At 39.3% G+C, this 27,127-nt stretch overlaps 2 protein-coding genes and 1 pseudogene across 2 annotated transcripts; all 3 read right to left on the bottom strand.

Moving 5' to 3' along the window:
- Positions 1-355: 355 nt before the first annotated feature.
- On the bottom strand, positions 356-9,844 carry LOC106539806 (vomeronasal type-2 receptor 26-like). Its single transcript, XM_014054698.2, has 6 exons — positions 9,687-9,844; positions 8,575-8,863; positions 6,702-7,547; positions 5,538-5,762; positions 2,146-2,272; positions 356-1,257 (listed from the first exon to the last, which is right to left on the bottom strand). The coding sequence occupies exons 1-6, from the start codon at positions 9,842-9,844 to the stop codon at positions 356-358; spliced, it is 2,547 nt and encodes an 848-aa protein (XP_013910173.2).
- Positions 9,845-18,327: 8,483 nt separating this feature from the next.
- Positions 18,328-23,481, bottom strand: LOC148046252 (vomeronasal type-2 receptor 26-like). Its single transcript, XM_087714620.1, has 3 exons — positions 23,437-23,481; positions 21,006-21,132; positions 18,328-19,229 (listed from the first exon to the last, which is right to left on the bottom strand). The coding sequence occupies exons 1-3, from the start codon at positions 23,479-23,481 to the stop codon at positions 18,328-18,330; spliced, it is 1,074 nt and encodes a 357-aa protein (XP_087570746.1).
- A 2,416-nt stretch (positions 23,482-25,897) lies between these two features.
- On the bottom strand, positions 25,898-26,440 carry LOC106548031 (homeobox protein Hox-B5 pseudogene; annotated as a pseudogene).
- Positions 26,441-27,127: the final 687 nt, after the last annotated feature.

Below are 27,127 nucleotides of genomic sequence, written 5' to 3'. Positions count from 1 at the left end.
GTTTCATGTTTATAATGATGATGATGATGATGATGATGATGATGATGATGATGATAAATTTTAGTTACCTAGCTTCATTAAAAAGTCTACTCAAATTCATTTGCAATTTCCAGAAATGTTACTGACATTTATTCAAATATAACCTAACATGTAAAATACTATTCTACAATTCATTTCATACTCTACCTATGAGTAAAGACAGAAATGTATTCCATTTAATAATTACACATATTAAGTAATTAATATTAAGTAATTAAGTAATTACATTAAGTAAAACAAATATCCTATTTTGATTAATATTTTACTGAATTAAAATAAGGGAAATATTGAAAATAAATATTTTGTGCATATATTACTATCTTTTTCGCTTAATAAGTTGCTCCCTTTTGTTTAGCTCTGGCCTAACAATAATTATGTAACATTTGGGGAAATATATACAGCCTAGCAACCCAACACTTGAGGCCAAAATGGAGAAAACCTCCACAGCCACCATGTATTTGCCGTTGGTGCTCAGGTAGGAAGGAATAAAGGAGAGCCACACACTGCAGAAGATCAGCATACTGAATGTGAGACATTTGGCCTCATTGAAACTGCTGGGGAGCTTCCTGGAGAAAAAAGCTACTGTGAAACTGGCAGCTGCCAGGAAACCCATGTAGCCCAGGACACAGTAGAACATAATACCTGAGCCTTCTTTGCACTGCAGTATCATTTCCTCCATTTTTGAATGGGTGTCAATGTCAGGAAAAGGGGGGAATATGAACATCCACACAATGCAAATGCCTGCTTGAATCAGGGAACAAGAAATAACAATGGAGATAGCTAACCGTTTTCCCACCCATTTCCTCACTTTGGATCCTGGCTTGGTGGCCATGAAAGCCAGAACCACAGTGATAGATTTTGCCAACACAGAAGACACAGCCACTGAGAAGATGATGCCAAAGCTAACTTGTCGGAGGAGACATATTATATTGCCTGGTATAATGAGAAACTGCAGTGAGCAAAGGAAGCAGAGGAGGAGGGAAATGAGTAGAATGTAGGTGAGATTTCGGTTATTGGCCTTGACAATGGGAGTATGATGATACTTCAGAAATATTGCCAGTACACTAACTGTGCAGAAAGAAAAAATAAGTGCCAGAACAAGTAGCCCTATTCCTATTGGTTCTTCATAGGATAAGAAAGATATTTTCTTGGCAAGACATGAATCCCTCTCGTTGCTTGGATGTTGGTCCTCAGGACATTCTGAACAAACATGCATATCTGGAATTTAAATATATAATTTTTCTACATCATTTTCTGTGTTCTTTGTGTTATCATTATTAGGCTCCGTTACACAGTCAGCCAGAAGTTCAGTCTAGATTTGTTATTTTTGTCTATATAACCCTTTCTAAGGATCTGAGATAGGCAGATGTGGATATTTTAGGGTACAGATATTGTCTCAGGATGCAAGCTGTATCTGTAACACTATAAATATCCATAGCCCAGAATCTTGGAAAGCACTCAATAGATAGACAAAAATGCCAAATCCAGTGGAAATATCTGGTTGGCTATGCAACAGACCATAATATATTTATTATTTAAAAATAATAACAAAAAATGAAAAAGGGGCAAAACAGAAAGGTAACCATGGTAGCAATCAGTAAATTATCAAATAAAAATATATAACAAATGTTTTTAAAATGAAAAAAGAACAAAGTAAAAATGATCATTGTGCAGTATTACTAATATTTTGGTTTTCTAAGGGCTATTGCAATCACATTTTCTACTGTTGCATTTAACTAAGGAAAGATAGAGTGAAGTGGAGTGGAGTGGAGTGGAGTGGAGTGGAGTGGAGTGGAGTGGAGTAGAGTAGAGTAGAGTAGAGTAGGAGTAGAGTAGATCAAATGTTTGTTAAAATTCACAAACAGCAAAGTTCATAGTGGATAATTTGATACACATTTGAAGAATAGAAAGAAAAATACCAAGAGCATTAGTGTTATCACATCAATAGTTTTTGTAGTGATAGAAAGAGGTATATTGAAGTCTGACCAATTCATTGTAACCAGTGAACAGTTGCAATGAAGTAACTGTTAATTGCAATGACCTGTGCTCTGTTATCCAGGCAAAATCCTGGTGTGGTTTTACAAAGTTGAACATAGTGCTTCTTACCTTTTTCAATTGAAATTTTCCCTTTAGGGCATGGAAAGCAATCATAGCAGCAAAATGGCTTCCCCTCCTGCTTCCTTTTGAAATATCCAGGGTGGCAACTCTCAGAACAGAGTGAAACAGGTGGGGTCTGCCAAATAAATAAAGAAGGGAAATGTTAGCGTTCAATTAAATAAAAATTTAAGGAACTTTCTTTTAAACTGGAAAATATTTTATCCACAGAGCATGTCAAAGTTGTTTCAATGGGGGACTGATCAAAACTGGCGTTTTTTCCTGTCACTTCACTTCTCACTTTGGATAACAGAGATATTTAAAATAAAACTTAAATAATTTAATATATTTTCCAGAATTATTTTTTAAATTAATTGAATCTAATCAAATTGTATGGAATCTGAAAGGTGCTTTTTCAAAAGGTAACTGGTCTTTTTTCCCCTTTTGATTGAGGAAGAAAACATTTGTTTCATTGGCTCTAGCAGGAAGGTGGGGGAGATTAAAGGTTAGTTCTGATGGGATTGTGGAAGAGGGTTGTAAGGATTATATTTGCCTAGTCTCTGATACAACTATGACCTGAATAACTGAAAGTCTCCACAAACAAATGGTACAGAATATAATGAAACAATTTACAAGAGGATAGTAGATAGGTGAAGATGACAGACCTAAAAAATGAAATACAGGTACTTCTTCACTTATGACATCAACTAGGACTGTAATTTGCATAACTAAATGAGGTGTCATTAATTGAATTGCACCCAAATTTATGACTCTTTTGCCATAATTTTGGCTTCCATTGTTGACTTTGCTTTTTGGAAGCTGGATGGGAAGTTAGTGTTGTGGCCCAGCAGGAGCTGTTGGAGCTGCTGATGGACTCCGATAGCGAGGACCCCTATGAGTCTGCTATGGAAGAAGTGGAGGACCCTGGGCAGGGTTCAGACTCAGAGCAGGGACCAGAGGGCTGGTTGGTCATCAGGAGGCATCTGAGGCATGGAGCAGTGGGGAAGATCAAAGGGAGTTTGCCCCTGATTCCAGGCAACAAAGTTTGGAGAAACGGAGGCAGCAGTTATGGAGACAGACTCATAAGAGATAATCAAGCCCAGGTGGTTGTGGCTTGGGCCCTCCCAAGAGAGTATATAAGAAGATACTTTGGGAGGAGTCCTTTTGCAGGACACAACCGTTCATACTAATCTGGAGAACTCTGACTGGTCTGCCTTGTGTTCCCATGTCTGTTGGAGTCTGGGTTGCTGCCAACGTCTTGCCAGTGAGTCATGTCTGGGCTTTCAGCCAACAGGATTATAATTGATGTGAATAAAGACTGGCAAACAGCTATGCCTGTGTCTGTGTTCATTACCAGATGGAGGGGGGGGCAGAACAGTTTGTGTCCTGCCCCAAACAAACAAAGCTTCATTAAGCCACGATGGAGCAATTATGTGCTGAGAACGCCCAGATGGCACAGTAGTTGGCTCTGATGGCTGGCCAGATAGTTTAACTGCAAGGGCCTGCTATTTCCCCCCAGCCTTGGAGGAAATGTCCGGTAGCTGTGCCGGACAAGTTTGACAGCACTCAAGCCATGTTTCCAGCTTTCTTGGGACAATGCCAGCTGTTTATCAACCTGAGAGCGGAGGACTTTCCCACCGACCGGGCTAAGGTGGGATTTATTATCAGCTTGCTCTCAGGCACCACAGCTCATTGGGTTACTCCTCTGTTGTCCTAGGCTAGCCCTTTGCTGGACGACTTCAGGGGATTTTGTGAGCACCTCAGACTTATATACGAGGACCCCATTAAGGAGGAAACAGCCACCAGACTGCTCAAGGCGCTGCAGCAGGGCCGGGGTTCCTTGCAGGATTGCCAATGGCAATCATGTGGCCACAGGACATTGCAACCATCATAAATATGAGATATGAGATCCAGTCATAAATCACTTTTCTCAGCAATATTATAACTTCAAATAATTGTTAAAGAAGTGGTTATAAATCAAGGACTACCTATACTCAAAAAGAATTGTGAACTGTGGGCATCCTGAACTGTAAGCCAAGCAAACTCCAATAATCACAATCAAGTAGACATAGTCCTCAACATGACCATAATTAACCTCAAAATTTATGGTGGTAAGGGAAAACTTTTGCCTTTCATTTTATTTGTTAAGTGGATCACTGCAGTTGTTCAATTAGTAACAACATTGTTAAGTGAGTCTGGCTTTCTCTTTGAATTTGTTTATCAAAAGATGATCATATGATCCTGGGACACTGAAGATGTCATAAACATGAACCAATTGTCAAGCATCCAAATGCAAATCACATGACCATGGGGATGCTGCAACAGTCATAAGTGTAAAAAATGGTCATAAGTCACTGTTTCAGTGCCTTTGTAACTTTGAATGACCACTAAAGGAACAGTTATAAGTCAAGGACTACCTCTATATGGAACAGTGACTGCTCTCCCACATAATTACTTCTTTTTCTTCTCCTGCTCTGTGTTAAGAACTGATGCCAATCCCCAAACAAGGATAGGATATTATCAAGATGAGACATTTATCTTCTTGCTCATTCAAGTTGTGGTTGTCCTATCCTTCCAGATTAAACATGGAGCTGTTACAGGGCATTAATATTAGATCAGGGATTATCATTGCAGGAATCTCTGGCCTGCAATATGAGCAATATTGTGGAAACTAAGGCTTCTGAACACCTATGTCAAGATATGATGGTATTTCAATTCAACCTTAGGTAGAAATTGACTAGCGGAGAGAGAGAACAAATCTGGTGGGAGCAGCCCCTGGGTTCATCTGTCATTTCCACAACTATAGACTGAAGTACCTTTTCAGAATGCAATGTTCCCAACTTACAACTCTGCAGGCATTCCAGGAATATATTAATGTTCCATTTATCTTCTTCAATATGGAAGAATTATCCCCATTGTTAATTAATGTAGCAGAATTATTAGAAAGATATATTTTATCCAGCTTATTAGCAAACTTTTTTTGGCCATGATTTAGTTTACAAATCTTAATTTATACCTTTCCCCCACAACTAATAAAAATGAGTTGTCTTATTTATTAATATCAGAATAAAAACTAAAATATCTACAAATAGACTAATATTATAGGAAGCTTTATCAATCATGCTTAACATGGAATCTGAACCAACTCAATTTAAAATTCTTATATTTTTGTTTTTCTAAATGTTATTGTTTTTGAATAAATCTTTACTTTTATACTTTTTAATAAAGATCAATATTTTGTTCCTGAAATATTTCTCTCTCAAGAATATTTCAAATTGTTGTATCAGAATTAAATGCTCAAAGTCTTTGTAAAAAAAGGCTGTAATATTATTTTAGTGTTAAATGATACACAAGTTATTTTGGCTATCGTCCCAGTTATGCAAGTGAAAAAAATCAGAACTTACTTGGTTGAAACTGTTATGCCAGGTGATGATTTCATCATGAATAGTAAATTTTTCTTCTTTCACCCAAGGATCCAGCTTCCCCACTTTCACTCGATGGAAGGACTGGTTTGGGAAGGTGACCCAGTTTATAATATCAAATCCAGATATCAATTCCCTCCTCTGATTGAACTGAATCCTATCCCCAGCACTGTTATTAAATGAGATCTCTTTTAGAAATTGGTGGAGCTGAATATCAATGAAGACACAACAATTTATATTAATACAGAATCAGTAATAAATAGATTTTTCACATCAATTACTGCAAAAACATCTGCTGAAGTTTTATTAGTCCTCAACATTTGGTACATCATTTTAATCCTATTATATGTAGCTAAACTATTTATTGAGAGAAACAAAATGTCTATGTATAAATGCATCAATTGCTTTTTACTTGGAAAAGAGAATGAAATATGTATGCTGAAACATAAGGAAGAGTCAAGGAAGAATAGATTGAATGAACATGGATTTAAATATCAACAGAGGAAGGAAACTGACATAATCTGACAGATTAAGAATAAATGAGAAATGAAGTACAGAACACATTTATTAAGGAAGAATGAATGGGGTAAGAGAAAAAAACAAGACTGAGAAATTCATGAAGAGACTTAATGAGATCCATAAAAGAGAGCTAATATAATGAAGAACAACAAGCAATGCATGAAGCAATGCATTGGCAAGGGTGAAAACTAGAGTGTTTGAAGGATAGAAAATTATGGAGTGATATAGTGGCCATAAATTAGATTTCCCTCATGTATATTGTATGTCAACCCTTCATTTCTTTGGTTTTGTGTGATTTGTATGAAAAATAGATTGTAAATACATTCATGTAATGGGTGGGTTCCAGCAGGCACTATTGCTGTTTCTCTCATGAGCGTACTGTGCGTGCACACACAGTGCAATAAAAATTGTTCTGTGCATGCACAGAAATGAAAAACAAGATGGTGGTGTCTATGGCACAGCTTGGAGAACCAGTTAGGGTGTGTGGCAGGCCTGGATGGCTGCCTGTTCCAATGACCCAGGCCGCCAAACCACTATTGGTTTGGCCAAACTGGGCTGGACCGGTAGGAACCCACCACTGATACATGTTTGTATGAAGAAAGAGAAAAAGGCATAAATGTTCAGTACCTGCCATGACTTTTTCTCCCAAATATTCAGTTTCCTTTTATTCATTATTCCGTTGTGGTTTTGTTCCATATGCACGGCATGTAAAGCATGTGCTACAACATACACTGCATTGTATATATTGTAACTATGTCCAGTCATGCTCATTTCAAAAAGAGCGCCAGGAAGGTCCTCCAGTTTCTCCTTCATAGTGCAAATGTCACTCTCTTTCTTATTGACCAAGGAAGTGAGAAAGCTACATTGAAATGCATGCATCCAAACATCTTTAATAAAGCCATCTTCTTTTGACAAGAAATGGTCTCTTCCCTGAACAAATTGCTGAAATCCTGGAACTTCACTGGAGTGAACTGAAAAGGACAGGGCACCATGAATGTCTTGAATATCCCAAGTCCTTTGATAAATTACTGTTGAAAGATCCATTTGGCAGGGTATGACCCACACTTTACCCTTTGGCTCCATAGAAACTGATTCAATTTTAGGAAGATTTAGCAACAACCTCAGATGCAGAAGGGTTGTTTCATAGACAATTACTGCATTGGTATTGCTATTCATAGTGAGATAAAATATTTCCACAAGCCACTCCAGTTCCACAAATACATTACTGATGTTCAGTTGTTTAATTATATTTAAAAAGGCAATGCAAATGCCATGAAGAAGAAAGGTCGAAAAAATCATTCTCACAAATCTTTCACCATTATCGTCTCTCACAAGGATCCCAACCCAGGTCCATTTGAAATAAACAAGCAACTGAAGAAATCCTTGATATATAATATTTTCATTTGGCACCATGTGATAGAAGAAAAAGGATTCACTTTCATCTGGCATCTCTGGATGTGATCCATAGATTAACTACAGGAATAATAAAATTAATAGAAGCTTAGAGAACAGAAAGAAATGAAGAAATATTTGCTAAACTAGCATGTGGGCTAAAGCTGCTCTACTTTGGGAGACATTTCTCTAGCATCTAGCAAATTTCAGATTGTTTATGACTTATTTTAGCAACCTTATGAAAATAAAAACATTATTTTTATTCAGCAGAAAATAAATTTGTGATTTTCTCATGCTGTATTATAATAATAATATTACATTTCAATAACATGCTTGCATTTTAAATTGGTGCATTAGTATTCCCAGAATAATGTTTTATGGGAACTTTTTGAAATACATCTGAATTGATTGGTTGTCCGGATATGTGGTTGATTGATTGTTGATTGGTTAATTAAAATTTAATTTGAGAGACCCCAAGTGCTCTCTGACCTTGGTTGATTTCTTGCAGACATTTAAATATCCAAACTACTGTAGCTAAACTCATCAGTGCTAGGAGGGACTGGGCTTTTTTCTCTATATTCTAGCAGTTTAGTAGTTTGATTGAAATCAAAATTTAACTTGATTTCATTTGAAAACCATCTTCAAGGATAGTTCCTGGTCACCTACCTCAGAAAACAGAAAATGAAAAACCATGTGTGATAAAGCTTACTGAGTCAGAATATTACTGTCTAGCTCTCTTTCATTGAATATCATGGTTTTTTTGAATGATTTATAATCTAATTTTCCTGATTCAATCACTATAAATTGTTCAAAATAGTTTGGTATTGAAATAAAATTCCTTGTTACTAAAAATCTTCTTTTTCTAATTTCCTTGGGGCACTCTTGCAAAGATCATGATCTTTTCTGTCCAATCAGTCTATAAAACCAAATTTATTATTCATACTGCCTTAAGCTTTAATAATTTGTTTTCTATATATGCTTTATTAATCAATGTAAACCAAGAAAAAATCAAGCACACATTAGCTTATGTACAATTTACATAGATGTAAAAAGTTCAGAAAAAAAACACATGATTTCATAAGAACTAAACATTCACTACACATCCTACCTGAGGAAGTTTGTATAACCTCAAAATATCTGCCATGTCAACAGAGATTTCGGAATAAAGGGCCCCAATGATTGCTACCAAAGTCTTTTGGAAGCCACACTTATAATTGGGAACCATTCTCTTCAGAGGTGAAAAAAGTTCCATTGTTGCATGATAAATCAATCTTCTATCATAATTGTCAAAAATATTGATGCCCAAAGTAATATTGGGCAAGATTTGAGGGTTTTCGTTTATCTCTTTCACAGCAAATATCAAAGCCAAAATATGCTGATAAAACTTAGTCTGGACACTGGAATAATAATTGTACATGATAAAAGGAGCTTATTATTTTAGAGAAAGTATTGCATCAAATATATGGTACATCCTGGACTCTAGAATAATAATTGTAGGTGATTTAAAAAGCATACTATACATAAGACAAACATTCTAACAAATATATGGTTCATCCAAATATTTTGCCTTTGAAAGCAATAATACAGAGTCATGCATTGTGTATTAAGTATTGCATATAGTTTAGCTTTGTATAGTTTTGAACAGAAAACAGAAAACTTCTCAATATTTTAAATGCTTTTCAATTGTAACAAAGATTTGAAGATTTCCTAATCTGAAAAATTACAATAATAAATTGTGTCAATAAAATGTGTTATTAGTAGTTTAGTCTAATAAGAAGAATGTTTTTTAAATTTAATAAAAAAAAGAATGTCAGGTCTCTAAACAAAGGAAGGGGATCAAAAGAATTACAATTATAAAAATGTCCTAAAATTGTTAGTATATCTTTGAAATATTCTGGTGCAAACTCGAACTGTTTTGAAATCTTATTTTCTTTCTAACACTTTAACCCCTTTTTCGTTCTTTTGTTTAACTGATTAAAACATGGTCACTGAACAGCAGGATTTCTGTGGCACATTGTCAGGATCCTTTAACTTTCAGCTAGTAAATTGAAGTAGTTATTTCTAATTCCTTTAAGAACCCTAGGTAAATAAAGCAAAATGTACATTGGAATTAGAGGGAGAAAACTATCACTAAAAATAATTCTAGTATATGTAAGAATATCACAAATGTAAATATAATTTAGAATCTTTTACACCAAACAAGGGGATAGGAACGCTTACATGACTTCACCAATAAATGAAAGATGGGGATCTTCCAAGAAGTTTTCTAGTTCTGTAGGCATGAACATAAGAGAAGTAATGGCACCAATGATGACATCACCAGGTTGAAAATAATTATGAGAAATAGAGACAGGATCATCAATAATGCAATTTCTCATCTCACATTTCCAAACCATATGAGACAAAAACAAGTATAACATAATCATGGTCAATTTTCTAATTGGACATCTGTAGCAGAGTTTGTCTGATAAGGATTTAAAATCTTTAAAAATATACTAGTGTGACTTGTCTTACCTACCCTCGCACTATTCATGAACAGTATTCATAAACTTTGACTTCTCCCTATCAGAAATAAACTTTATAAACATCATCTGACTTTAGATTCAAATTACAGATGAGAATTGTCAGGGATTATTGATATTATTCATAAAGACTCAATCCTTGTTGACTATAAATTGTTATGGAGCCCCTAGTGTTAATAACAGCATTTTTGATAATTATAGATAGTGAGAAGAAAACTTTTTAGATTTTCATTTTTCTATGTCATGCGACATTTGTACATACATATCATATTTTTCAGAGTATAAGATGCACCATAGTATAAGACACACCAAGGTTTTGAAGAGGCAAATAAAAAAAAAGTTTTTGCAGTCTGCAAACCTCCCAAAAACGGCCCATTTTTCATGAAAATGGGCCTGTTGTTTTTTTTTCAAAAAAAGAGCATGAATAGCTCTTAGGAGGCTTGTAGAGTGGGAGTGTGGGGGGCCCAAAATGAGCAAAAATGTTTTTTGTAAAAAAAAAGAATTAGGAAGCTTATAAAGGGGGAATTTTTTGCTCATTTCTGCCCTCCCCAGTCCCCAGGATCTCTCTGAAAGCCTCCTACAAGCTATGCAGTGCCATTTTGGTGAAGGGACGGGGTTTCAGGAGGCAAAAAAAATGCTGTATTCAGTGTAGAAGACACACCCAGATTTCCAGCCTCTTTTTTGAGGGAAAAAGGTGTGTCTTATACTCCGAAAAATACAGTATAATTGCTAGTAAGTTAATAGAACAACAAAGGATATATTAGTTTGGAAGCCAATGTTCTAATTTTTTAAAAAAATGATTTATGTACCAATGATGAACATCTTATTGTTAAGACATATAAGTTGTTATTGACAACGAATCAAGAAATTTAGTGTATTAAATACTGTATGATTAAATGGGCAAAAAATGGATATATTCGATGTTTGGGGAAAAATGGATGCTAGACCAATTGGAAAATATGTTGACAATTTGCATTTTCTTTGAAACAAATGTTTATATGAAAGAATGTACTGTTGGTATTTAACACTTGAAAAACTATTAAATAGAAAAAAGTAGAATAATAGAGTTGGAAGAGACCTTGGACTTTCGGAGGCCAAACCCCCACTGTAGGGAGGAGGAACCGACCAGGTGGTTCCGCCCCAGGCGACTTATGGACCCCTTGAGGTTCCAGACAGAGCTTGGGGTTATTCCTGATACTCTCGCCCACAGTCCGGTGGAGACTCTGGTTGCTGCCTGGCACTCGGCAGCATCGGAGTCCCTTGACCGGATTGCGCCACTACGGCCGCTCCGAGGTGACGGATCCCGGAGGCCTCCTTGGTTCACCGAGGAGCTCCGGGAGAGGAAGCGCCGGAGGAGATGCCTAGAGCACCTGTGGAGGTCCGATAAATCCGAATCGAACCGAGCACTCTTAACAACGTGCACCAAGGAGTACATCAGGGCACTTAGGACAGCAAAAAGATCGTATATTACCACCTTGGTCATGTCCGCTGAGTCCTGCCCAGCCGCCCTGTTTAGGATAACCCATTCCCTCCTAAATAGGAGGGATACGAGGGACCTCTTGCGGGGTAGGGCTGAGGATTATGTCCAGTTCTTAGCGGACAAAGTTGCTCGGTTTCGGTCGGATTTGGACTCCATCTTTGCAGATCCAGCCGAGGCACAGGAGGATAATTTAGCAGACCATCGCTGGGTTGAGTTTCAGGATGTTGCCCCTGGGGATGTGGACAAGGCCATGAAAGCTGTGAGTGCCTCCACTTGTGTACTGGACCCGTGTCCCTCTTGGCTGGTTGCCAACAGCAGAGAGGTGACACGGGGCTGGATCCAGGTGGTTGTTACTGCCTCCCTTCAGGAGGGATTCTTCCCCGCCACACTTAAAGCGGCGGTGGTGAGACCCCTCCTGAAGAAACCATCTTTGGATCCAGCCGTTCTTAACAATTATCGTCCAGTCTCCAACCTCCCCTTTGTTGGGAAGGTTGTTGAGAAGGTGGTGGCCTCCCAGCTTCAGCGGTCCTTGGAGGAAGCCAGTTACCTTGACCCATTCCAGTCCGGCTTCAGACCTGGTTACAGCACAGAAACCGCTTTGGTCGCATTGACCGATGATCTTTGGAGAGCCAGGGATGGAGGCCATGCCTCCATCCTAGTTCTCCTTGACCTCTCGGCGGCTTTCGATACCATCGACCATGGTATCCTTCTGCGACGACTGCGGGAGGTGGGGGTGGGAGGCACTGTTTTGCAGTGGTTCTCCTCCTACCTCTCGGACAGGTCACAGTCGGTGTTAGTTGGGGGGCAGAGATCGACCCCTAGGCCCCTAACATATGGGGTGCCACAGGGTTCGGTCTTATCCCCCCTACTATTTAACATCTACATGAAACCGCTGGGCGAGATCATTCGGAGGCACGGAATAAGATACCACCAATACGCGGACGATACCCAGTTGTATCTGTCCGCCCCATGCCAACTCAATGAAGCGGTGGACGTGATGAACCAGGGTCTTGAAGCCGTTAGGGACTGGATGAGGGCTAACAAGGTTGTACTCAACCTGGATAAAACCGAGTGGCTGTTGTGTTTCCCTCCCAATAATTTGGCTAGTGTTCCATCACTCAGGCTGGGGGCCCAAATATTATACCCCTCAGACAGGGTTTGCAACTTGGGAGTCCTCCTGGACCCACAGCTGACCTTTGACCACCATCTGTCGGCTGTGACCAGGGGGGCATTTGCCTAGGTTCGCCTGGTGCGCCAGTTGCGACCCTACCTGAACCAGGAGGCTCTCACAACAGTCACTCGTGCCCTTGTGACCTCTAGGCTGGAATACTGCAACGTGCTCTACATGGGGCTGCCCTTGAAGAACATCCGGCGACTTCAGCTAGTCCAGAATGCGGCCGCGCGAGTGATTGTGGGCGCACCTTGGTTCACCCACATAACACCTATCCTCCGCGAGCTGCGCTGGCTACCTGTTGATCTCCGGGTGCGCTTCAAGGTGCTACTTACCACCCATAAAGCCCTTCATGGTAGTGGATCTGGGTACTTGAGAGACCGCCTCCTGCCAATTACCTCCTCGCGACCTATCAGATCACACAGATTAGGCCTCCTCCGAGTTCCATCCGCCAGTCAGTGTCGACTGGCAACCACGCGGAGGAGAGCCTTTTCAGTAGTAGCTCCAACCCTTTGGAATGATCTCCCCGTGGAGATTCGTACCCTCACCACCCTCCAGACCTTCCGCACAGCCCTCAAGATCTGGCTATCCCGTCAGGCCTGGGGTTAAAGATTGTAATTCATCCCCACCCGAATGATGAATGTTGTTTCTATTTTTAATTATGTACTGTTTTTATATGTCACTGTCTGTATTCCCTTCCCCACAAGTTGTAAGCCGCCCTGAGTCCCCTCAGGGAAAAGGGCGGCCTATAAATAAACTTACAATTACAAAATTACAATTCTAGTCCAACCCTCTGCTCAGGCAGGAAACCTTATATCATTTCAGACAAATGTCCAGTCTGTTCTTAAAAACTTTCAGTGTTCGAGAATTCACAACTTCTGGAGAAAAGTTATTCCACTGGTTAATTGTTTTAACTTTCAGGAAATTTCTCCTCAATACTAAGTTGCTTCTCTCTTAATTAGTTTCCACTCATTGCTTCTTATCCTGCCTCCAAGTGCTTTGGAGAATAGCTTGACTCCAACCTCCCCTTTGTTGGGAAGGTTGTTGAGAAGGTGGTGACCTTTCAACTCTGATGGTCCTTGGATGAAGCAGATTATCTTGAACCCTTCCAGTCGGGTTTCAGGCCTGGTTACTCCACTGAAACTGCTTTGGTTGTGTTGACTGATGATCTCTGGCGGACCAGGGATAGAGGATATTCCTCTATCCTGGTGCTTCTTGACCTCTCAGCGGCCTTCAATACCATCGACCATGGTATCCTTCTGCAATGACTGGGGGAGGTGGGAGTTGGAGGCACCGTTTTACAGTGGTTCTCCTCTTACCTCTCAGGTCGCAGTCGGTGTTGGTTGGAGGACAGAGATCGACCCCTAGGCCCCTTAGATATGGGGTGCCGCAGGGCTTGGTCCTCTCCCCCCTCCTTTTAAACATCTACATGAAGCCTCTGGGTGAGATCATTCGCCAGCACGGGATTAAATACCACTAATATGCGGATGATACTCAACTGCATCTGTCCACCCCGTGCCAACTCAGCGAAGCAGTGGAAGTGATGTGCCAGTGCCTGGAGGCTGTTAGGGTCTGAATGAGAGTGAACAAGCTGGCACTCAATCCAGACAAGACCGAGTGGCTATTGATGTTTTCTCCCAAGGATAGTCCAGATTTTTCATCTATTAGCCTGGGGGTGTGTGAAAGTCTACACCCCTCAGAGAGGGCCCACAACTTGGGTGTCCTCCTGGATCTGCAGCTGACATTAGAACACCATTTGTCAGCTGTGACCAGGGGGGCTTTTGCCCAGGTTCGCCTGGTGCACCAGTTGCGGCCCTATCCAGACCAGAAGGCACTTCGAATGGTCACTCATGCCCTCGTCACCTCAAGACTTGATTACTGCAATGCACTCTACATGGGGCTGCCCTTGAAGAGTGTTCGGAGACTACAGTTGTTCCAGAATGCAGCTGCATGAGTGATATTGGGTGTACCTTGGTACACCCATTTTACACCTATCCTCCGCGAGCTGCACTGGCTCTCTATTGGTCTCCGGACGTGCTACAAGGTGCTGGTGATTACCTTTAAAGCCCTACATGGCCTTGGACCTGGATATCTGAGAGACCACCTCCTGCTACATACCTCCCAATGGCCGATAAGAACTCACAGGCTAGGCCTCCTCCGAGTGCCGTTGACCGGACAATGCCAGCTGGCGACCCCTCGGGGGAGAGCCTTTTCTGTAGCTGCTCCAGCTCTGTGGAACGATCTCCCCGCAGAGATCTGGACCCTTCCCACTCTTGCGGCCTTCCAAAAAGCCACCAAAACCTGGCTGTTTCGGCAGCCCTGGAGCTGTTGATCTATGAATTAGGTCCAGCACCTAACTAAGCCGAATGTATGTTGTGTTTTTTTTAACTGTTTTCATTTCTCCCCTATTTGTTATTTTATTTTATCTCGTATTTGTAAGCTGCCCGGAGTCCTACGGGATTGGGCGGCATATAAGCTTATTAAATTATGAATTAATTACGACTCCCTCTTCTTTGTGGCAACCCCTGAGATATTGGAACACTGCTATCATGTCTGCCTGGTCCTTCTTTTCATTAAATAGACATACCCAATTCCAGCAACTGCTCTTTATATGTTTTAGCCTCCAGTCCCCTAATCATTTGGTGGTGACCAAAACTGGATGCAGTATTCCAAGTGTGGCCTTACCAAGGTTTAAAGTGGTATTAACACTTCACGTCATCTTTATTCCATCCCTCTGTTAATGAAACCTAGAAGTATGTTGGCTTTTTTGGCATCTGTAGTACACTGCTGGCTCATATTTAAGTGATTGTCCACTAGAACTCCAAGATCTCTCTCACAGTTACTACTGTTGAGTGTGGTACCACTTATACTGTACCTGTGCATTTGGTTTTACTTGTATAAATCTAGAACTTTATTTTTATACTATTGAATTTCATTTTGTTAGATAGCGCCCAATGTTCAAGTCAATTAAGATCCTTCTGAATTTTAAGCCTATTTTCTAGAGTGTTGGCTATTCCTGATAGCTTGGTATCATCTGCAAATTTAATGGGTTCCTCATCTATCCCCTCATCCAAATCATTCATGAAGATGTATATGCATACTGAAGAGTTAAACAAATATCAGAAACTTAACCAATGTGACAATATTTTTACCATTTATCATACATAGATCTTTAAAGTTACTAAGAAATATTAGAATCAAGTTGGTTTGCATATCCAGAAGATTCTCAATGCTGATGTACAGTTGAAACCACACATTTTTGTTTTAGGATTGATAAAATAGACTGAACCAAAATAAGGGACTTGGTTCTTATATATGACAATATGCAGAAAGAGGTGAAAATCCCACAATGAAAGAATGGAACATGAACTTAATGGAATTAGCAGAGATGGCAAAATTGATTGCTTAAAGATAATGATTCTATTGCTTTTCTTTCTGCATGATTTAGATTTTTTGCTTGATAAAATAAAAATCAAGTCTTAACTTTGGGATTTTATGATTAAATATTTTGACTATAGCAGTGATGACGAACCTTTTCGGCACCAAGTGCCAAAAAGGAAGCATGCACATGCACTTGTCGGGGACACAACCCGAGAGACGAGCTACCCAGTGTGCATGCTGATGCACATATGCACACCAGGCAGTTCCTCTTCTGGTTTCTGCCATGTAGGATCAGTTGGTTGGTCTGCATGCACATGTAGAAACTAGAAGACCAGCTCTTCCAGTTTCTGGCACTGCTACATGCACAAAGACCAGTTGATTGTCATGTTCGTATGCACCCCAGAAACCCAGAAGGGCAACGGGTGAGACTGCACGTACTAGGCGACATGGCTCTGCATACCACTTTGGGCATGTGTGCCATAGGTTCACCATCATGGGACTACAGTATTACGATGCATTGTTGGAGTTTAAAACACGAAATTTTATAGTGCATTGTTAGAGTTTAAATTTATTTTATGCATTTTTATATTTTATATACTTTTGCATACTTATGGAATTGTTGTGATTCATTTATGGATCATTTATTTTATTTAGACTAAAATATATTATGTACAGTTTTATTCTTAGGTTATTTGATATGAATACCTATATTTTAATTTTGTATCAGTTTTTGTTAAATTAAAATAAGAGTGCATTATATCTTAAGATTGTATCCATATTGAAGAGAATTTTTGATATTATTGTTTTGTAATTTAAGATTTTTGCTGTTCTTCCATCTACCTCTTTTCCCTTTTTGTTTTATATTTTAATCTTTTGTCATTCAAATTTAATAAAATGCTGCATATAAAAAAGTTTTGCTCTTTTTCTGATAGTTCAATTCTTTCTGCACTACTTTAGACATCCTTAACCTGCGCTCTTTTCTGAATACAATTTGTTTTTCATTATCCCAATGTATGTCATTCTTTACTCTTCATTGCCTGTTTTCTTTTCCTGCAAAGAAATGCAGGGAACTATATATTGCTTTGATGCTTGGATTCATGTTATTGTTATATAATTTGAAAAAGCAGAGAGCAAGAGGTGGTGACAACACAGCTATACATGGTGCTGTTTTCTCATAATAGTCCATGCCTGAAACAGTTTTCAAATCTTGACTCTCAAATTGTACAAAAGACACTTGAAATGTACATTGGTGATTAGCCTGGAATCTTAAAATTAAGCTCTTTTTGAACAATATCAGAACTAAGCTAGATGAGCCAATACTCAGACAAAAAATAAATTTGTATGCATTTTAGACTAGCCAGTGAATACAATAAGTCAATAGTGGAAATCCAGCAGTGGAAAACAGCATGACAGAAACCTTCACAGCTATTAGGTATTTTTCCTTAAAGTCAAGATAAGTTGGAACAATGGATTGCTAAACACTAGAAAAGGGTAAAATATTGCAGCTGGTGAATGTAGGTTGTTGAAAGTACTAGGTAACTTTTTGACTTGAAGAACCACTTTAAAATGTAAGTTCATGAAATCACAATGAGTGAAACTTCATTATTTTTCTGCAATTCCCCCGCCCCAATTTTAAATTTATGTCAATATCTAGAAAGGTGGAAGAAGTTGACAACTATACAATACAAATAATTACTTGAAAAAAGAAACAGAAAAGAAGAATGTAAAGTTTCAGTCACTAGCCATGAAATCTGCAACTACTGTCTTGTAGACTACCTCCATTCTAAAAAAAAAAAAATACTTACCAGCAATAAAAGCTACAAATCAACAAAAATAATTGCCTCTAGATTCCTAAAAGTTCAGCAACAGTTACCTATTTAGTAACAACTATGGAATATGGGATATTGAAACTCAGCTTATAAGAAGAGTAAATGGAAAAGAGTATGGAAGGGAGGGGGAACAGAGGGAGGGAGATAGGAAAAGAGGGAGGAGGAAGGAAGGACTCTGACTGTGACTCAATCTACAAAATCTGATTACAAAATCTATTTTCATACTTTTCTATTATAGACTGTTATTTCCCCCAAAAAAATATGAATATTGAATCAAGAAACAGTTTGAATCAATTTGTATTACAAATAAATTTCAGTCTGCAAAATAAATAAAATTGCACTCTCTTCAGAAGAAATGGAACCGGAACTGAGCAATACTTTGCCTTGGACTCTGATTTACTTTTGGATGCTATTTGGAACCCTGACACAAAAAATAATAAATGCGAGAAATATTGAAATTAATTTTGTGTGTTTATTATCACTTTTTTCTTTTAATAAGTTGCTCTCTACTATTTAATTCTGGCCTAACAATAATTACATAACATTTTGGGAAATATATACAAATCAGAAACGCAGCACTTGAGGCCAAAATGGAGAAAACCTCAACAGCCACCATGTATTTGCCTTTGGTGCTCAGGTAGGAAGGAATAAATGAGAGCCACACACTGCAGAAGATCAACGTGCTGAATGTGAGACATTTGGCCTCATTGAAACTGCTGGGGAGATTCCTGGAGAAAAATGCTACTGTAAAACTGGCAGCTGCCAGGAAACCCATGTATCCCAGGACACAGTAGAACATGGTAGCTGAACCTTCATTGCACTGCAGCACAATTTCTTCAATTTCTGAATGAGTGTCAACTTCAGGGAAAGGGGGATATGCGAAGAGCCACACCATACAGATGCCTGCTTGAATCAGGGAACAAGTAAGAACAATGGATATGGCCAAGCCTCTTCCTATCCATTTCTTCATCCTGGATCCTGGCTTGGTGGCCATGAAAGCCATAACCACAGTGATGGTTTTTGCCAGCACAGAAGACACAGCCACTGAGAAGATTATGCCAAAACTAATTTGTCGGAGAAGACATATAATATTTCCAGGTGTAGCAAGAAACTGCAGTGAGCAAAGGAAGCAGAGAAGGAGGGAGATTAGTAGAACATAGCTGAGATTTCGGTTATTGGCCTTGACAATGGGAGTATGGTGATATTTCAGAAATGTTGCCAGGACCCCAATTGTGCAGAAAGAAAACAAAAGTGCCAGAATGACTAAGGTTATCCCAATTGGTTCTTCATGGGATAAGAAAGATATTTTCTTTGGAAGACATGAATCTTTTTCCTTGCTTGGATACTGTTCTTCTGGGCATTTAGAACAATCCTGCATATCTGGAATTTAGGAATATAATTTTTCAGTGACACACACACACCTATTTAATTATTTTATATTTGTAATATAATAAAGAAAAAAATGAACAAAAGAGAAATACAATCAAGATAGAAATACATTATCAACAAAAATGCATAACAGTTAAGTTCAGAAAATGTCATTTCTTCTCTTAAAAGACCAGTTATCATGGCTATTATCTTGTTCTTACACTTTGGGAGTTTTTTTGTTTGTTCTATTCAACATGCATAAAATTTGCTACACTGACCCTAGCTAATATTTTAACTGAGAAAGTGTGTGTGATCTTGGATCTCTGTGGTTGGAATCCATGGGGGTTGTTAAAGGGCTCATTTGCTTTATTTATTCTGTTTTGGTTTTTAATTTGATATTACATTGTTCCACAAAGTATTGTCTTATATAAGACAGATGAGCATGTAAGCTTCTAAATAAATGAAATAGAATAAAACCACACAAATATTCATATTTACAAATAAAACAGAGCTTTTGTGGATAGTTTCTATCAAAATTAAAGAAAGAAGAGAAGCCAAAAGCACTAGTGTTATTTTGGCCAAATAGCTTAAATTATTTTGTAAACTAGATCAAGATAGTATTTAATAGATGCAAATAGGTATGTTAAGAGAATAACAGAGTTGGAAGAGACCTTTGAGGTCTTCTAGTTCAACCCCTTCTTCAAGCATCAGACCCTATTTCATTTCAGACAGGTGGTTGTCTCTTCTTAAAAATCTCCAGTGTTGCAGCATCCACAATTTCTGAAGGCAAACCATCCCAGTGATTAATTATTCTAACTGCCAGGAATTTTCTTCTTATTGTATATCCAGGGGTAATATTCTACCAGTTCGGACTGTTGGTAGTTCTGATAAGCAGTGGAGAGTGAACTGGTTCGGGCCAATCCTCCCACCCGTTATACTGGTTTTTATCAGAAAGCAGTGAACTGTGCACATACACACAAATGCGCATATAGGATTGCCTTTGCCCTGCTGTGTAATCAGCTGTTTGTTGGAGTGACGGGTAACTGTGCACATGCAAGTGAAGCAAACTGGTTGTTACAATGGTAGAATCCCACCCCTGCTTATCTCCTTATATCTTCTTTCCTTAATTAGTTTCCATCCATTACTTCTTGTTCTGCTTTGAAGTGCTTTTAAAAATAGGTTGACCATCTCATCTTTGTAGCAATCCCTAAGAGCAGTGGTTCTCAACCTTCCCAATGCCGCGGCCCTTTAATACAGGTCCTCATGTTGTGGTGACCCCAACCATAAAATTAGTGTCTCAGTTCCTAAGATCATCGAAATTATATGTTTTCCAATGTTATTAGGCGACCCCTGTGAAAGGGTTGTTCGACCCCCAAAGGGGTCCCGACCCACAGGTTGAGAACCACTGCCTTAGAGATTGGAATACTATCACTGAGAGCTTAGGCACCAGAGACAAATTCCTTCTGTTTCCAATCACACTTGGTCAACACATAATATGCTATCATTTCATTTGTACTCCCTTTCATTAAATTACAGATACCTAATTCCTGAAGCCATTCCTCATATGTTATGGACTCCAGCCGCCTAATCATATTGGTTACTCTTCTCTGTACTGTCTCAACATTTTTTTTATATCGTGGTGACCAAAACTGGATTTAATATAAAGACTAAATAAAGTAATAACTAATTAAATAAACAAGTAAATATTCTCTACAATTGTATGTACTATGTTAAATCCTGGTGTGATTTCACAATGTTAAGATGATTTTTGCTCACAATGCCTCTTACCCTTCTGCCTTGAAATTTTCTCTTTGGGACATGGAAAACAATCATAGCAGCAAAATGGCTTCCCTTCCTGCTTTTTCTTGAAATAACCAGGAAGGCAGCTCTCAGTGCAAACTGAAACAGGTAACGTCTGCCCAAAAGATGAAATAAAATTAGCATTCAATCATGTTTTTATAACCGAATTAAAATATCATGACTCATTGATATTTTACAAAATGGGATTTTAATGGTGAGGTATTTTTTTCATCAACATCTACTCAGAAAACAATATCCCCAACCCACAATTCCTGTAGGAGGATTATATGATTTCATGTATATTTTTAATAATGGAAGTAATAATCTCATTGCCAATCACAGCTGTAGAATGATTAAAATAATTATTTTTATTCAATCATTAACAATCTTTTTAGCATGTTTTTTTGAAAATCTTACTTTACATTTCCTCCCCTATAATAAGCCAAATAAAGACAAGTTAGCTCATTGATTATTATCAGAATATAAAACTAATCTTTTTGGGGGGATTTCATCAAGCATACTCGACATTGAATCAGACTACCTAATTAATAGCAATAGCAATAGCAGTAGACTTATATACCGCTTCATAGGCCTTTCAGGCCTCTCTAAGCAGTTTACAGAGAGTCAGCATATTGCCCCCAACAATCTGGGTCCTCATTTTACCCACCTCGGAAGGATGGAAGGCTGAGTCAACCCTGAGCCGGTGAGATTTGAACCGCTGACCTGCTGATCTAGCAGTAGCCTGCAGTGCTGCATTTAACCACTGCGCCACCTTGGCTCTTAATTAATTTTGGTAGTCTTTGAACTTCTTTTAAACTTCTTACATTTATTTCTTCTAAATGTTTAATTGCTTTTCAAATAAATCAGCAACTAGAATTTCCTTTTAAACTTTTTACTGAATATCAGTATGCTTTATTCCTGAAATACCATTCTGTGAAGGGTTATTCAAATAGCTTGTGCCATAAGTAAAAGCTCAAAATCTTTATTTTAAGTTTATACTTAAATACTTCAAGTTGTAGTTGGGTAACATCCCATCATACAAATATCAGAACCTACTTGGTTGAAGGTACTGTGCCAGGTGATAACTTCATCATGAATTGTGAATTTTTCCTTTTCAACCCAGGGATCCAGTTTTCCCACTTTCACTCGATGGAAGGATTGGTTTGGGAATGTGACCCAGTTTATAATATCAAATCCAACTATCAATTCTCTTTTGTGATTGAACAAAATACTATCCCCAGCACTGTTATTAAATGAGACCCTTTTCAGGAATTGGTGGAGCTGAATATCATTAAATACACAAATTGGGAAAAAAATCCAGATCAGTAATTCATACATTATTTTTACATCAACTGCTGCAATTTTTGCAGATATTCTATTTGCCTTGAACATTTGACACATCACTTTGATGTATAACTCCAGGACTCACTGACAAAGCTTCATGTTCCTCATTCTTCTACCGAGAAACACCTCCTTGTATGCCATTTCATTCACAACCCTTACAATAATTTCAACGTGATTACATTTTTATAGATAAAAAAAACAAAAAACCCCACAAACTCATGTGTATTCTCAAATCCCTATCCCAGAACTGTTATCATTTTTTTTCAAAAACTGCAGAATATCAATGAATATGCATACGTAGGTAAGAAAACAGAATCAGTAAGGATTCAATAATTTTGTAATATTGAAATGATACAATATATAAAAATATAAACTTTTAAACCAACTGAGTTGAGAAGCTGAAAGAAAAAAAACATAATTTCCTGCCTATGTGGGGAGACCTATTACTTATCTAGTAAATATTGTCTCTGATCAATATTATTTCAAAAGTGAATAAACAGCAACCAAATGAAATCTAGATCATGAAAAACTGCAATAGCTTTTTAAAGTCTATGACATTATTAATACGTCAATTTTATCTTTTTTTTTTAATTTTCACATTTTTCAATTCTTGGCTAGAAAAGTTTTTTTCTTACTTTCTTCACATTAACAGCTTTTGTATGTGCATTTTGAGAAACAGAGGTAAGTGTAAACAAAAAAAATTAAGTTATATCCTTTTATATTAAATATTTTCATACTGATATTAACTGGCTGGGATGTTCCTATCCCAATATATCAGATCCAGCAAATCTTTGAAACCTCTCTCATGCAAAAGTTAAAAGAAAAAGAAAAGAAAAGAAAACCCTATATGTAAATAAAAGCTGTGGCCATATTAAGTCCGACTTATTGCATTACCCTCTTTTAATCATGATATCCAAGGTTCCATTGAACTACTCCACTAAATCACTTTTTGATCAATATGATGGGATACATGAAAGAAGTCTCCTCAAAGACAATTGTTAAACTGAAGCCCTCAGTCATCAAGTGCACGTTGGACAACACTGGAAATATTACCAGTGACAAATCTTTCCCTCACCAGATCAGCAAGATTGGGTGGGAGGTGTTTCCCAAACCCAGCCATTATTATTCTACTAGTTTTAAATATTATACTTCCCTTTTTTACATATGGTGTCCTAGATTCAGAAAATTAAGTGAGTGACTGAAGTGAGATATTTATCACCATATCAAAAATAGTCCATACTTTCCACATCATTCCTCACTAGAAAAGAGTTGCTGAAATCATTGGAAGCACAATAACTGAATCTATTGTCATAAAAAGATTACTTAAATTTTGATTTAGCTGACACCAAAAGAGTAAGTTTGTACAATTTCTTATAAGGTGTCTTGGACTGGTTGAATACCCCAAGATTATTATTTCCATTCTCTGGATTGAAGTTTCTATTTGTTAAACAATAAATATAAAAAAGCATCTTCTTTTTGTTCTTATAGTTCTGCCCCTTGGCACGTATTATAGATTTTCCATAATGCTGGCCACATGACCACAAAGACATTTTTGGATAGCGCTGGCTCTTCAGCTTTGAAACAGAGATGAACACTGTCCCTTAGAGTCGGGAACGTGTAGTACATATGTACGAGAGGAACCTTTAGCTATATATGTATATATAAACATATTTTTATGGAGACAATGCTGTATTTTGGGCTGAGAAGCCATTTTTTTTTGCAGAGAATATTGGTTGGATGTTAAAATGAAAGCAAAAAAGGAATCTAAAAATTAGCATAACAAAGAATACAGTGCTTACAAATACAAATACAATAGCAGAGTTGGAAGGGACTTTGGAGGTCTTCTAGTCCAACTTCCTGCCTAGGGAGGAAACCCTATACCATTTCAGACAAATGGCCATCCAACATCTTTTTAAAAACTTCCAGTGTTGCAGCATTCACAACTTCTGGAGGCAAGCTGTTCCACTGATTAATTGTTCTAACTGTCAGGAAATCAGTTCTAAATAGCTTTTCTCCTTGATTAGTTTCCACCCATTGCTTCTTGTTCTACTCTCAGGTGTCTTGGAGAATAGTTTGACTCCCACTTCTTTCTGGCAGCCCCTGAGATATTGGAACACTGCTATCATGTCTCCCCTAGTTCTTCTTTTAATTAAACTAGACATACCTGCAATCGTTCTTTATATGTTTTAGTCTGCAGTCCCCTAATCATCCTTGTTGCTCTTCTCTGCACTCTTTCCACATCTTTTCTACATCATGGCAACCAAAACTGAATGCAGTATTCCAAGTGTGGCCTTACCAAGGCATTATAAAGTGGTATTAACACTTCACGTGATCTTTATTCTATCCCTCTGTTTATGCAGCCTAGAACTGTGTTGGCTTTTTTGGCAGCTGCTGCACACTGCTGGCTCATATTTAAATGGTTGTCCATTAGGACTCCAAGTTCCCTCTCACAGTTAGTACTATTGAGCAAGGTACCACCTATACTGTACCTGTGCATTTCGTTTTTCTTGCCTGAGTGCAGAATCTTACTCTTTTCACCATTGAATTTCATTTGATTAGATAGTGCCCAATGTTCAAGTTTGTTTAAGGTGACCAGACGTCCTGCATTTGGCGGGACAGGCATGCCTTCTCATAATTTTTCCTGCATCCTGGGCCATTCCCAAAACATCCCGCTTAATTTTGCCGCCTTCTTCAACTTGCTCCCCTGCCCATCCACTGCCGCTCGCATGGGCGGGATAGTGTAGTGAGTGAGCAGGCGTATGGGTGGGGGAGCGAGCTCCCCTTTCCAGCCCCACTTCCGGACAAGGCATGGGAAAGCCTCCGCGAAAAGAGCCACCTGGGGCCACCGCTTCTTTTCTGATCTCAGAGTAAGTGACGGGCGGGGCAAGTGAGCGGGTGGATGGTGGTGGGATTGCCGCACGCTGCATTGCAGCTGATTCGCCCCAGGCCAGGCGGGCTGGGAGGCTTTGGGCATCCAGGTGGGAAGAGCGCGGAGGAAGGCAGAGCGGCGCTTGACGCGACTCTGCTACTTCTGCTGGAGGAGCCCCTAGATAGGGAAGGCGGGTGGCGGGGCAAAGCAAGGAAGCGCAAGCGGTGGATCCCGGGCTCATATGCAGACAGAGCTCTCCAGGCACAGAAGCGCTGGAAAAGTGCTCCACTCATGCACCCACCAGGACAGAGCACGCTCGCTCGCTCACTCTAGCCCTGCCTGCCGGCATGCTAAACTGCCGGCATGACTTTGAAGTGCTGGCTTGCCGCTTGCCTTCCACGTCAGCCCGCGCGGAAGGCAATCCAGCACTTCAAAGTCATGCCGTCAGTTTAGAACTCGGCCGCCATTCAGCGAAACATCTTTCGCTGAATGGCGGCTGAGGGGCACGCTAAAGTGCCGGCATGACTTTGAAGTGCTGGCTTGCCGCTTGTCTTCCACGTCGGCCCACGCGGAAGGCAATCCAGCACTTCAAAGTCATGCCAGCAGTTTAGAACTCGGCCGCCGTTCAGCAAAACATGTTGGGTGGGAGACAAGAAGGGGGAAGGCTTTATGCGGCTGGCGTGGAGGTGGTGTTCGGCTCCGTCTGAACTCGGGCACCGTTGTTGGCTTGAGAACCGCTCTCTTCAGTTCGCGAGGACGCGCTTGTTTCGTCTATTTCGGTAAACGCGGTGACGCTAACTGTGCCGACAGAAGCTACTTGTTGGCATGGGAGGACCAGGCTGTCTTGCCTCCACGGCTTTTGTTGACGCCGCCACTACTGGTGCTGCTTGTGCAAGGGAGGGATTCGGGATAGGACAAGGAGCAGCTGAACGCCTCTCTTAACCTGCTTTCGAGTGCTGCCTGGGCAGAAAAGACGCGAGAGCTCTCACCCAACCACTCCAAATTGGCTGGAGGAGGAGGTGGTGGTGGCTGATCCGCTGATGCTCAGATCCATTCCATTGTATTTGTATCCCCCGTAAGAGCCGGCGTGCATGTTGCCTGGATCTCTATAGGATCCATCCATGGATCTGCCGGCCCCATAATTTAACAGCTGATAGTCTGGGGCATTAGGGTAGCGTCCTGAGAACTAATGTACAAAGTAATAACTCATGTGGGTTTGTATCTTTGAGGGCTTGATTTGTGGGGTTTGTGGTGGTTATAGCCCCCGTGCTTGAGAATTTATGATGTATTAATGAGCTATAGCGGTGATGCCTCCCCCTCCTCCACTAGGAACACCTCAGCTGGGCAGGCAGGGCTGCTGGGCTTTGCCGGCTTCAGCTCAGCCACAGCGTCGGTCAGAAAATTTTAAGAAGAGGCACTGGACAGCCGCTTGTCTAAAATGGATAGGATCTCCTGCTTGAGGAGGGGAAAGGACTAGAAGACCTCCAAGGTCACTCCAGCTCAATTCTGATTTGACCAGACCCCTGGTCAACAGTTGCAACACCGACATTGTGGAATGAGGGTTGCAATGGCCATTGCAAGCCACTAAATGGACTTTCCAGCCCCTGTTGTCTTTCTTAGAGAAGAATTCAGAATTCAGTTCCATTAGGGCTACATGTTGAGTGCAGTTGGTCAGTCAGTTACGAATCCATCTGGTGGTGGTGCTGTCTAACCCACATTCTATTACTTTATCTAATAGTAGGTTATAGTCTACCTAATCAAATGCTTTACTGCATACTTGTGTTTGATGTTTGGCAACAGTTACAATTTATATTTGTAAATTGTAGTTATGGAGTGAAAAATTAACATCATTCACAAAATATAAATGGTAAATACTTTAAACAGAGAGATGTATTTA

The sequence above is a fragment of the Thamnophis sirtalis genome, unplaced genomic scaffold (genome assembly GCF_051295495.1).
Source record: "Thamnophis sirtalis isolate CommonGarterSnake01/CBP01778 unplaced genomic scaffold, rThaSir2_p1.2 scaffold_4, whole genome shotgun sequence".
NCBI classification, from domain to species: domain Eukaryota; kingdom Metazoa; phylum Chordata; class Lepidosauria; order Squamata; family Natricidae; genus Thamnophis; species Thamnophis sirtalis.
The sequence above is the reverse complement of the archived record's forward strand: the minus strand, read 5'-3'. Positions and strand labels throughout refer to the sequence as shown.